General features: G+C 43.7%; 1 protein-coding gene across 6 annotated transcripts in view; it reads right to left on the reverse strand.

Annotated features, from left to right (window-relative positions):
- The window catches only part of MARK3 (microtubule affinity regulating kinase 3), a 102,184-nt gene that overhangs the window by 1,113 nt on the left and 88,885 nt on the right, over positions 1-12,186 (reverse strand). For 2 of the 6 annotated variants that reach the window (XM_055418604.2, XM_055418602.2), the window contains exons 15-17: positions 7,425-7,682; positions 3,295-3,321; positions 1,975-2,019 (exon numbers count right to left, since the gene is read on the reverse strand). In XM_055418604.2, coding sequence (XP_055274579.1) covers positions 1,975-2,019; positions 3,295-3,321; positions 7,425-7,682 — 330 coding nt within the window. Of the gene's footprint in view, positions 1-1,974; positions 2,020-3,294; positions 3,322-7,424; positions 7,683-8,385; positions 8,548-12,186 lie in introns of all 6 variants that reach the window. The other 4 variants (XM_055418606.2, XM_055418605.2, XM_088829831.1 and 1 more) reach the window with 3 other exon arrangements.

Raw genomic sequence — 12,186 nt, forward strand, 5'->3', positions numbered from 1 at the left:
CTTAGCATCTTTCCTTCTATTCTGTTCATTTAAACTTCTAATACATCACAGATAAAAATAATTCTTACTATTGAAACAGGAAAGTGACATGTTGAGACTTATTTGCTGCTGAGCACTAAAATGACTGGTCTAAATGCAAACCGTACAGACTCACAAAGTGCAGGCTACAATCCCAGGCACGGCTCTCTGAGGAACTCCAACAGGTACCTACCAGGTCTGCTCTGCAGAATTTAATTACCACCAGGAACCGCTACTTACGTTCTCCTGTGTGTTTCTGGAGGTCTCAGTTAGGATGGTGAATACCTAATACTCTCGATCATTAAAACCTCCCAGTGTATGTATGCTAATACACTCAATCCTTTGGCAAATTCATCAGCGCTAAGGGTGGGTCACGGGTTTTACTATGTATGTAGCTCTCCCAGTCATCCACCTGCTAGCAGAATACGCAGTTTGGTTCACATCTACCAAAACTGTTTGAAAGCTTCCTAAGTATAAAGTGCTGTTAAAAATGACATAGGCTGTAAAAAAAAGCAAAAGCACTCAGAGCTGGGGTCAGGGGAGGAGAGACTAAACTACAGGGACACAGCCGCAGCACAGGTGAGGCGCGGGTAGTTTGCTAGTCACAGAGGCAAAGCCCGCCTCGTGGGAGGACTGTGAGAGAGGGGCAAGGAAGGGCAGGGGTGGGGAGCAGTGTCTGAGGAGAGCTATGAAGAGCCCGGGGGGGTTCGACAACATGATGGAGGTGGTGTAAGCCTGTCTGCTGAGCAGAGGCAATCTAAGAAAGGGAAGGAGGTACGGAAGCACAGAATGCGTCCCGAGCCCCTGATCCTCAGCACACCAGGAGGAAGGTTCTCTCCCCCACCCCCCACCTGACTGGGGCTGGGAACAAACTCAGGGCAGCTAGACCTGCTCCAGGCCAAGCCGGGGGTACTGGGTGCTCTCGCCCCAGACTTCACTCGGCTGAGGAGGCTGTGTGTGCGGGAACTGGAGCTGCTGAGGCCACACAGGGCCTCATGTGGACATGCTTGATCAGGCGATGGGGCCACTGCAGGCTTTCATTCAGGGAAGTCATATGACCAGAGCTGTGCCTCAGGAAGAGAGCAAATGCGCTAACAAGAACCTCAAACAGCACGGCGGTGACCGGTATAAAACAGGGCCCAAGTGGAAGAAATCTAGAGTTCTGAGCCCATCTGGTCACAGTCTCTGCAGCCAAATCCATGCAGTGACAGCAAAACAAAACTTAAAAGCAAAACACTCAACCACATAATCATTCTTTTTTCATTTTTTTGGCTTCTCTGCATGGCTTGTGGGATCTTAGTTCCCCAAGCAGGTACTGAATTCAGGCTGTTGGCAGTGAAAGTTCAGAGTCCTAACCACTGGACCTCCTGGGAATGCCCCACATAATCATTTTCTATATATATATATGAAAAAAGACATTTAATTTGAAATGTGAAAATTCTCCTAGGGAACTCCTTGGAGGTCTAGTGGTTAGGATTCAGTGCTTTTACTGCTGGGGCCAGGGTTGGAGTTCAAACCCTGTTCTGGGAACTAAGATCCCACAAGCCACGTTGCAAGGCCAAAAAAAAAAAAAAAGGAAAAGAAAAACATTCTCCAAAATATTCTGCTTTCTTTCCTTGATATAGAACCAGGTCACAATATTCACATGTCGACAGTGCTGCTACAGACTCCCAGACCTCAGGGAAGCGCAGGCAGGAGGAATGGTACTCTAACACCCAAACATTAGCGTGAACCCAGATGGGGCTGGGCGGTGCGCAGGAGGCGGTGGCACCGTAGCGCCCTCGTGTGGCCGCCGGGCGCCAGCAGCACACAAGCTTCCCGACCAGACTGCTGCCTGCCCTATGCAACCCCACGTGGAGCAAGGATATGACGCAGAACGTTGGAAAAGTGTTGCCTCTGCCACAGAAATGAAGTAAATACCTATAAAATATTTTAAGTAAAAATCATTTCCCTCACCTGGAGCCCTCATATCTCCCGTTCCTCTCATATTCAGTTGGAAGCCTCAATGAATAGAATGCAGAAGCACAGAGAAGTGGGAAAGAGAAAAGAAATCTTACACACCAGTACACGACCAACCCCAATATAAACAGACATTACACAACGAACCCAAAGCACTTTTTGGTCACCTGCCGAGCTCATTACAACTCTTACTCTCATAGGTGTGACTCAGCCAAAAACCAACTGCGTGCCCACAAAGGCTGTGCGGGAGGCAGGCTGCTCATCTGCTTCATATACACAACAGGTATTCCCGCCCAGTTCTGGAATCTGAGCACATGCATGGCTTTTGACTGGAGTTATTCTGACTGTTAATCACTCCCCAAAGTATGTGCTTAGTCAATCAGTCGTGTCCGACTCTTTGTGACCCTATGAACAGTAGCCCACCAGGCTCCTCTATCCATGGGATTCTCCAGCAAGAATACTGGAGTGGGTTGCCATTTTCATCTCCAGCCCCAAAGTATAGTTTGGGGCTGTACTTTGTACTTTTAAAAAAAATCATCACAGAGTGGAAAGAAGGAAGGAAGAAAGCACTCTTCCTGTGGTTTCTGACAAAGAGCTCCGGTGAATAAAGCTTCTCTGAGACCCACTTGTGGCATCTCGGGTAAACCCATGGCCTGGCCTCTGCGGAGCGGAGAGGCGCGGGCACGACAAGGCTGCAGTGGCCACTTTCCCCTGAAGGCTGTGTCCTGATAGTGTGAGTAATGCCCTTGGTCTCTTGACTGTCACATCACAAAATATCCACCTAGTAAGAGTAACATTTACTACAGGAAGACATACTTTCTTCAGAGGTTGGTGTAAAGTGCCTTTTAGATACAATACTATTTACTCTTCAATTCTTAGCCTTTCCCTAATGCAATCCTCCATGATATTAGAAAAAAAAAAACAAACAACACAATTACCACTTACCTTTTGCATGCCTGGGGCTAATCATTAATTGCATACTGTTACTGAACATCTCATTCTTCAAACAGAAGCATGCTAAGTGTTATTAGTATGAAGACACAATTATTTGGATGCTAAACAATTCTACCAAAGGAAGAAAATGCACAGAGCATGCGTAGGCCTCTTGTTACTTGGGTGCAGAAGTCCCTTTTAAGATGCCTGACAGAGTTAATCTCTTTCTCTCCAATTTCCTTTCAAAGAAATAAGTATTTAGTTCTCAGCAGAAAGTTTAGTTTTCAAGGAAAAAAAGAGGGCTACAAAGCCAAACCTGATGTTAATTGCAGGAGCCATTTTGGGGTGAGGATTGAAAAAAAAATGTGTATATATAAATCCTACCTTTTGATAAACCTGAATGACATGTTTCTAAAAGAAATTAAGCCAAAAAAAAAAAAAATTAACAAAAATGACTTGCACAAGTTAAATAGCTAATTACAGATAGAATAAAACCAGCAAGTAAAACAGGGCTCCTCTCCTGCCCAATGAACAATGAAAACAGTGACAGCTGATGAAAAAGTAAAATTATCACAAATAACTGAGTATGTGTCTTTTAAATAGAAATATTAAAAAATCTGTACTAATACGAAAAAAATTTAGCAGTAAATATCGACAGTATCTACAATTACATTTTTTAAGGTTCTTCAGATGGGTACACCTTAAGATAAAATTTAACATCTTGTATTAAAGAAAAGCCATTTTGAATGTACTAGAAATAAAATAACATTTCTCAATTTCCTTCAAAATATCTTTGAACAAAAAATATCACCTTATACAGAAACATCAAAAATTTCATTATAAAATGTTTATCCATGAAGAGAATTAATACTTATTACAGTGGCTCGATATAAATCACTTTTTAAGGAGAGAGAAAAAAAAAAGTCATTGGAGATTTTTTTCCCCCTTCCAGTTTTGATACAATTGACATACAGCGCTGTAATAAGTTCCTGGGAGTTTAAAATGAAGTAGACTTTTTAAAGCTTTTATACCAAAATGACAGAAAATTAAATGACAACATTGGGGGTTTCATTTTTAAGTAATACACTGAAAGAGCTGTAGTTAAAAGAACTGACTCTGCTTGTTAAAAAACTTAAGGAAATGTTTAGGTTGTACTAACTGAATTTGACAAAAGAAACTTCCAACTATGGCTCAGGCCTGTATGATCACACGATAAGCATTCCTGGGTGAGTGCGTCCTGGGCTTGTCAAACTACTGGTATTTCTAAATCTCAGTTCTGTGACAGCACAGGAAGTACCCATAAGTATTTTGCTGAGTGACTGAACTAATAGCTTTCTTTTTGTTGCTTTATTTTTCTCTAAATTGGGATGACTTTGTTGACTCACTGGAAAAGACTCTGATGCTGGGAGGGGACAGGAGGAGAAGGGGACGACAGAGAATGAGATGGCTGGATGGCATAACCAACTCGATTGACATGAGTTTGAGTGAACTCCGGGAGTTAGTGATGGACAGGGAGGCCTGGCGTGCTGTGATTCATGGGGTTGCAAAGAGTCGGACACGACTGAGCGACTCAACTGAACTGAACTGGCACTGCTTCAGATACTTACCAATTTGAAAAGTATATAACTACTGGAGATAACCACCATCTACTCCATACTCAGATCAATAGTAGTACACTATGGATTGCACACAGTAGGAAAGATGCCTGTGAAAACTGATTAAAAGGTCTTTGAGACCTATTTTCATTTCCGATTTTTCTACCTGAAAAAGTCAAAGGGACTGCTCAGGAGCCACAGGACTGATTTTTAACTTGTCCTCTCACAAATGCCTTGAGGGATAAAGAGGAGGAAGCCTCGGGAGCACGGGGCCCCCGCACGTGCACCCGGGCTGTCCCACCTGCAGAGATTCGGCTTTCTAAAGCTCTCACACTATCCAGCGCACGGCCAGGGGCAGAGGGCGAGCTCGGACACCCTCCTTGTTCTGCCACGTCCCAGCAGGTCTCCCCTGCGGTGCTCAAGTGCCAACACCTAAGCCTTTCAGACATCAGCACTTTGATCAGCACAATTATTAGGGGAGGATAAGAAGATGCTGCTGGAGCAGCAAGGACTCTGACTGTTTTTAAGAATGAACTGACTACAACAGAAGTACAGCACCACAGGAGGCTACAAGTCTGCTTGCAAACTAACAAACAGAAGACTTTCTGAAAAAATCTGGGGGTAGAAATCATAGTTAGATGACCCTCTCTACAGTATTTTTAACAAGGAGCCCCATCCTTCAATTTCAATTCAAATTCATAAAATAAACAATTAGAAAATGAGGGAAAAGGACTCATATCCACAACAGCCCTTCACTGCTTCCTCCTAGGGACACTATATAGCGGGGATCAAGGGCCTCTCCTGGAACCATGGACCTGACTCAGCATTCTTCTACCGAAGGATCTTGAACACCTGCCTTATTCTCTCTGAATCTTACCTCCAGCTTCTTCTATAAAACTGGGATAATGTGTACTCCACAGGGTAGACTGTGGAGATTAAATGTGTGTATACACACATACATAGGTATATAAAGCAAGTATCTCCATATTGATAAATGTACAGACATCAATTTGTTAGCGCACAGTAAGCATTTGATGTATTGTGGCTGATATTACTTGTACCAATGATAGAATTCAGAAGACAAAAGAAAAAGAACACAAAGGAAACAAATAAATGCAAGGATTTTAATGATGTGCAAGGCTTTATTTAAAGAGCCCATCTGAGACCAAAGCCTAAGGACACAAAGCTGATCATCCTGTGACTGTCGGAGCTTAGACAGACCTGACTGCCACAACCACCCCCCCTGCACTCGGGGACCAGAAGGCAAAATACCAGTTGATACTAAGCAGCCTAGTCTGCGAGGAAGGAGCAAAGGCACAGGGAGGCTTGGGAGAGCCCCTGGAATGACCCTGAAAGGAAGCAATGCATTATTCTGGGGTCATCAGACTCTCCCTTGGGTTGAACTCATTGTCTCTCCTGCTGGTCACAAATGGGTGCCCCGAATCTGGCAAGGACCCTTGGACCACTCTGCTCTTTAGCCCATCCTGGAATGGGAGGTCTCAGCAAAAGGGCTAAGAAGGGAATAAGAGGGTAGACCAGAAACTTTTTACTCCTCTGACCTCTAGTCAATTGCCAGGGGGTATCAGAAGTCCTCCTTAACCTGGTATTCAACATTCTGGGGATAATCTGGGGAAAGATAGCTTAATGTGACTTGTCTGAATTATTTTTTATTTTTGATGTGGACCATTTTTAAAGTTTTTACTGAATTTGTTACTATGTTTTTGTCTCACAATTTGTGTTTTTGGCCCTGAGGCATGTGGGGTCTTAGTTCCCCAACCAGGGACTGAACTCTCACCCCCTGCATTGGAAGGTGAAGTCTGAATCACTGGACTGCCAGGGAAGTCCCATTTTTGTCTACGTTTTAGATGGTTGATTTAAAATAACATTACTGGAGGCATTAAGGAGACTGCCAAGTGATATCCAGCTTACAGTTTAGTAACAAAGATGGAATGGAACAGATCAGCAGGATAATGCACCACAGCGAGTGCAGAGAAAGGAGGAGTGAGGAGGGCAAGTACCATTCTAGACCCCGGGAAGGCCCACCACTGTCCTGGGGGGTCTCTAACAGGCAAATCTGCACAATACCTGCAGAAGAGACTACTGCACAAAGAGGCTCAAGTACAAAGCGTTTCCTCCAGCTATCCCGGACCTGCAGGGGCTCGGAGGTCTCCTGCGAGTGATCCTGGCTGAAGGTGCCTCCGCTTACTTGCTTATACTGCACACTGGTACCTTTTCTCTTTCCTCTTGTAGCGGCCAATGTTTCTAGGCTTAGCAACCTCTAGACTAGACTCTGCAAGTAAAGCACCTTAGAGATTTCCCAAGGCCCCAGCTGACAGTCAACTGGACAAACTAAAGACTTTACACATGACCAGATACTAGCTTCTTCCTGGGAATAAAGCATGGATTGTATCTCCAAAACTACACAACAGAAGAATGCTGCTTTGTTCTCACTATACCTTAGGCCAACAGAGAGAACAATTTCAAGATTTAAGCTCCAAGAAACTTAGTGCTCCTCCACGACACTGGAATGAAATGAGAGAGGAGGCACTGTGTCTCTCCTGTGTGTCTTCCTCAGTGGCAGCTTGCAGGGCACCAGCCACTGGGCGACAACAGATCTGGGGTTTTGCTAACTTGCAGTGCCACGCCATGTGGAGAGGCTTACGATTAACAGAAACGGTGATTAAGGAACAACAATTTCCCAAGCACTAGAGAACGTTCAGTGTTGAGAAAGGACTCGGGGCTCTATAATTTCTCTTCTAAAAGGTTTTAGAAGTATAGAGTTAGACATAAAACCAGAAAAATGTGAGCTAAAGACAGAATGAAAAGCATCTGGGCAGTGGCTTCACATAATGGAGGGGAAAAGACTTCTCCTTTTGCCCTTGTGTTTACTCCAACCAACCAGCACCACTTGGCACTTACCTCCTTGTGAGTTTGGAAGTTAATTTACTAAAAAGATTAGTGGAGCCTCGGCTTCGAGTCTGCGACAACGGTGTGGCTTCATGGGACAGGCTGGGTGAGGCAGGTGGGCCGTTGTACGTGGCAGTGCGCCGCTCCCGGGGCTGGCCGTGGAAAGTGCTGCGACTGGCAGTGCCTCTTGGGAATCGAGTTCGATCTGGGGTGGTGGTGCTGCTAATACTGTGTGTTGAAGCAACTGGAGCTCTGTGGTCAGGAATAGTGCTAGGAGATCAGCAAATGACAGATTCTTAGATCTTCGTTCACAAAATCCTGGCTTTGTAGCAAACATGGCACACAAACATTTATAGTCATAATATACCTTTGCTATAGAGTAGAGATAACCAATATATAAATCCAGATCCAAGGGGCATTTTACAGGACTTAAGAGCAAAAGGTAAGTTAAACGGCAAAGGGTACCAAAGGAATAGTACACAGTGAAACAACACCTTATGGAGCTGAAGGGAACAATACATACATATTTTCAAGGACAAGATTAATGCAGGGAAATTCTAGAACAAAGAACAGCTAACTCAAGCTTCTTTTCCTTTGCTTCCCTCTCAAATTGCTTACATGCAGAGAACCCTGCCAATACAAAAGAAACAAAGGCTATGCAGGTGAAACCGAAGAATAGGCAACTAAAAAGTTTTGGAAGCATAAAAATGGCATAAGTATTATAAAATTCCACATGCTGAAAGCAACTTGGAGAGAAAGGGGAACTTCTTACATCCTTTATAGTATGAAGGGGCATGAAGATACAAAGATGACCAGGGACACCATGAGACAGGATGTGTTTAACTAAAACCACACACAGGAAGGACACTTTGTGGACAACTGGAACAAAACCTTAAGACTGTAAGATCCACAGCACAAAATTAAGAAGCAGTGGGTACACATTAGCTTCACAAGGAATGTGCGTTTTTCTTACACAGCCTTGAAGTTATCTCCTTCACTGTCTATTGGACGTAACGTCATCTTGGGGTGCCCAGAGGCTGACATGGACATCGACTTCTGATGTCTCAGCCGACAGGTGGAAGATGTCTTACAAACAGAGGCAGGGCTAGCTGCGTAAGCGAACATTTCTGTCAGGCTGGGAGGGGGTTTGGGTTCAGGCAGAGGCAGAAACAACAGTATGATGGACCAGTGACAAAAAGAGCAACCTGTTGTTCAAAGCACATTACCTTCCTCCCCAAACCATCTCATTTGTATCGAAGAACAAAAATCTCTTAAACTCCTTTTGGGGATTCTGGAGTAATTGCTAATCTGTATCTGTTTTTTAAAAACCAGTAATTTTAAAAAGTTTATTAGCTTTAAAGAAAAGAAAGTAACACTGTACATGTTTGAATATTTATGGAAGAGTGATGATGATCTCCGAGCTATGTGTAAAACAGAGCTTGTCTTAAAAGATGTCTCCATTCAAATCAAAGCGAATCTGTAATACGCACACTGTGCTCTCAACCTGTTCCCAAAGCACACTGTCACACATTAAATGGACTAGAAAAATTACGGCTATAGTAGTAACCAGCTGTACTTATCAAAGTATCCTATGTTATCAAACCATTCCTACTCAAAGCACTCTGACTTCTTTATAAAAAACACTCGCAATTCTTAAGAGGTCAACAAAGCCCCATTTTTTCAAGGTGGGAAAACTAATAAGAGCAAATTAACTGTTTACGGATGGAGAAAGAGTGACACAAGTGACCACACACCTGCAGTTCCACCTGGCACAGCTAGCTACAGGACACAGTGACCTAGGGTTTTTCTCATTCCTAATGCCAGCTCAGTCATCATGGCCGTGGAATTTCAAAGGGAGCAGTTAAGGATAATCAGGGATTTAGAATTCTGACCATACTCTTCCAGTGCCTCTCTGCAGAAAACCTCTCAAAAGCCTGAAACCTAGAAACCATCAGGTTTTTTCCCTCACGCCTGACATACAGAGCAGCTGGATCATCCTGTTAGTGTCAACCCCTCACAGCACTTCACTGGGCCCACGCCTCCCCACCAAGGGTCTCTGTGCAGAGCTGCTTCTCTCTCTCAGGCCCAGACCTCAGCCACCTGTCTTCATTGCTCTCCAATCTCACACTTTCCAGTCTGTCCACCATATAGCTGTGAACTCCCTAAAACACACACCTGACCGTGTGCCTTGTTGCTTATCTGCTTTTAACCTTGCAAAAGCACATGGCGTCTTCAGGATAAAGTTCAGACTCCTCACCCTGGCACCCGAGCCGCATCCTCAGGCACCTGTCTGGCTGCGCCCCTGCCACCTCTCCAGGCTTGACCTCCACTGTTACTTCCGGGAATTTGACTTTATGGCCCATCTGATGACCTGCCGTCTCTTGGTCACGCATCAAGTCAAAGAGCTTTTGCAGGAGCTAGTCCCTGTGTCTGGAGAGCTGGCACCTTTCTCTGCATCACCTCCGAGGCTGTCCTCCCCGTGAAGGCTTCACCAGTGCCCTCTCACCCCAGGAGCCACTCCTTTCCCTCTGTGTATTCAGTGACGGCACCTGCTGTGCACAGCCCCCTGTACTGCAGTGACTCCTGTCTGCTTGGGAGCTCTGGAAACATGGCCTGCAGCCTCAACGCTGATGCCACACTGTATGCGCAAGACTATGTGGACAGGTACTCTGCAGTCAGCAGTATGCCTCGGATAGAGCAGGTGCTCAAGAATATTCAATAACTGAAAAGGCATGTTAGTGAGGTGAGCCACTGGAATTCCAGCAGTCCCAATATGAAGGAGACAGGTCTCATAATAAACTCTTCAAGAAGATCCGCTTGCCCCTGGATCTTTGACAATCCTGCCCTCTGACTTGGGTGAGTGTGACTTTAATACAGTCACAGAACTGTATAAACACCTTACAAAGGTAAAAATGGATTCACTGTTTTGTTTCTGACAGATTTTTTCCTTTGGCACCTGAATTCTGTGTTGGGAAAAATAGGTTCTTGGTCTCCGTCTCCCCATGTCGCTGACTCCCCGCTGAATTTTCCCACTATCCTGGCCAGTGACAGATTTAGAGATGGGCAGGTCACAGCCAAACCAACACCGCCCCAGGGCTTCTGCTTGAGTAGAGCTGAGTGTGGGACGACATCAAGGCTGATGTTGCTGAGCCCACCAAGGAACTCCCGCAGAAGCAGCAGAACTAGGAGACAAACCCTGACTCTATCCCTGAACTTTTTCAGTTACAAGAATTCATAGATGCCCTTTAAATTTGTGTGGACTGAGTTTCGGTCACCTCAACATAGAGTCTTAAGTGATTCAACTATTTGAAGAAATGCTTTGTTGTTTTCAGTATGCACATACAGACATACGTACACATAGATACATTCACTTTTACTTCACTAAGTTACAGAAAAATAACTTTACCAGCTGAGCCACCAGGGAAGTCCTACAGATAAATGCAACTGTCCTTTGCGCTCTATTATCTGTTCAGATCAGGTCAAGGATCAACATGTTTTACTCCCCTGCCCAGCAGCTGACATTCTCTTGCCCAAATTAGGACCTAGGGTCAGTAAGTGCATTAAAAAAGAGCAGGGGAAGAAGAGGTGGTAGGGGTTACCTGGCATGTTCCCTGGAGAATATATAAATGGTCCCAAAGACTCAGATGAGGAAATGGCTTCTAGTCAGAATCCCGAACAGGGAGAGGCTCAATCTATTCGCCCTGAGCTATCCCCCTGGCTGGAGAGCGCAGGCAAGACTCTGTGAATAGGTCCTTTGCAGCACAAAACTGACCCTCCTCAGAGTCAGAGACCTTCTTAAATAGGAAGTGCAAATTGATATATTCACTATAATTTATTCAACTTTTGGCACAATCTTAAAAGCAATGAAACGAATGATTTCTTTAGAAATTTAATCATGTCATATCACGAGTTCCACAAAGAAAGCAACAAAACAGATTTTATTTTTATTTTTTTAAAACTCTAAAAGCAGGCCTAGGACCTCAATTTAGGAATCAGTAAACTCAAGAAATGTTTGTGGAATTTCACGTTTGTACAAACTTACTGAAGTTCTATTTACAACAAACAACCCCAACTCAACAATGGGCTGCATCAAGTTGGTTGGTATGAAAGCTGGACAAAATGTTTTCCTCAGAAATGTGGCAAAAAGGATGGTTATGTTCCACAGACTATCCCACAAAAATTTACACAAACAAAACAGCAGTTGCATCATATTTTTAGCAGTTCTGGGTCCAAGGGAAAAAAATCATTATTTAAACCTTAACTTAAAGAAACAGCACTATTTCTTAAAATTCAAATTGTGTGAAGTTCCTATTGATCTTTTGACTTTATATCTAAATATGACTGATATGACTTTCATTCCGTATTGGAACCTTCCAATATGAAACATTTTGGATGCCAATGCAAAGCATACTCAATGATTGGGCAAAAGCAGGAATAAAAATACAATCCAAAGATACATGTGTTAACTGTGAAAAAACCTTTGTTCATCTAATTTTATTAGCCGTGATCATTCTTATGTTGGAATTCTGTAACAATTCTGTAACAACACTCACATATTTAAGAAAAAAGTCGAATATACTAAAGGCTAAAACAGGAATTCATGTCTTTCTTCCACAAGTTAACATAGATCCAGGCATCCTGTACCTCACTAGTATTTTAGTCAAGGAATAAGATGTGTGTGTATGTATATATATATCTATAGGAGACGAAAAAGCAACAATCTGACAAAGAAGTCATCTGTGCACAGAGAAGGCTATGTGAATAATTTTATGAC

This window comes from Moschus berezovskii, chromosome 21 (assembly GCF_049115385.1).
Source record: "Moschus berezovskii isolate FMDL1 chromosome 21, NW_MosBer_1.0, whole genome shotgun sequence".
In the NCBI taxonomy this organism is placed as follows: Eukaryota; Metazoa; Chordata; class Mammalia; order Artiodactyla; family Moschidae; genus Moschus; species Moschus berezovskii.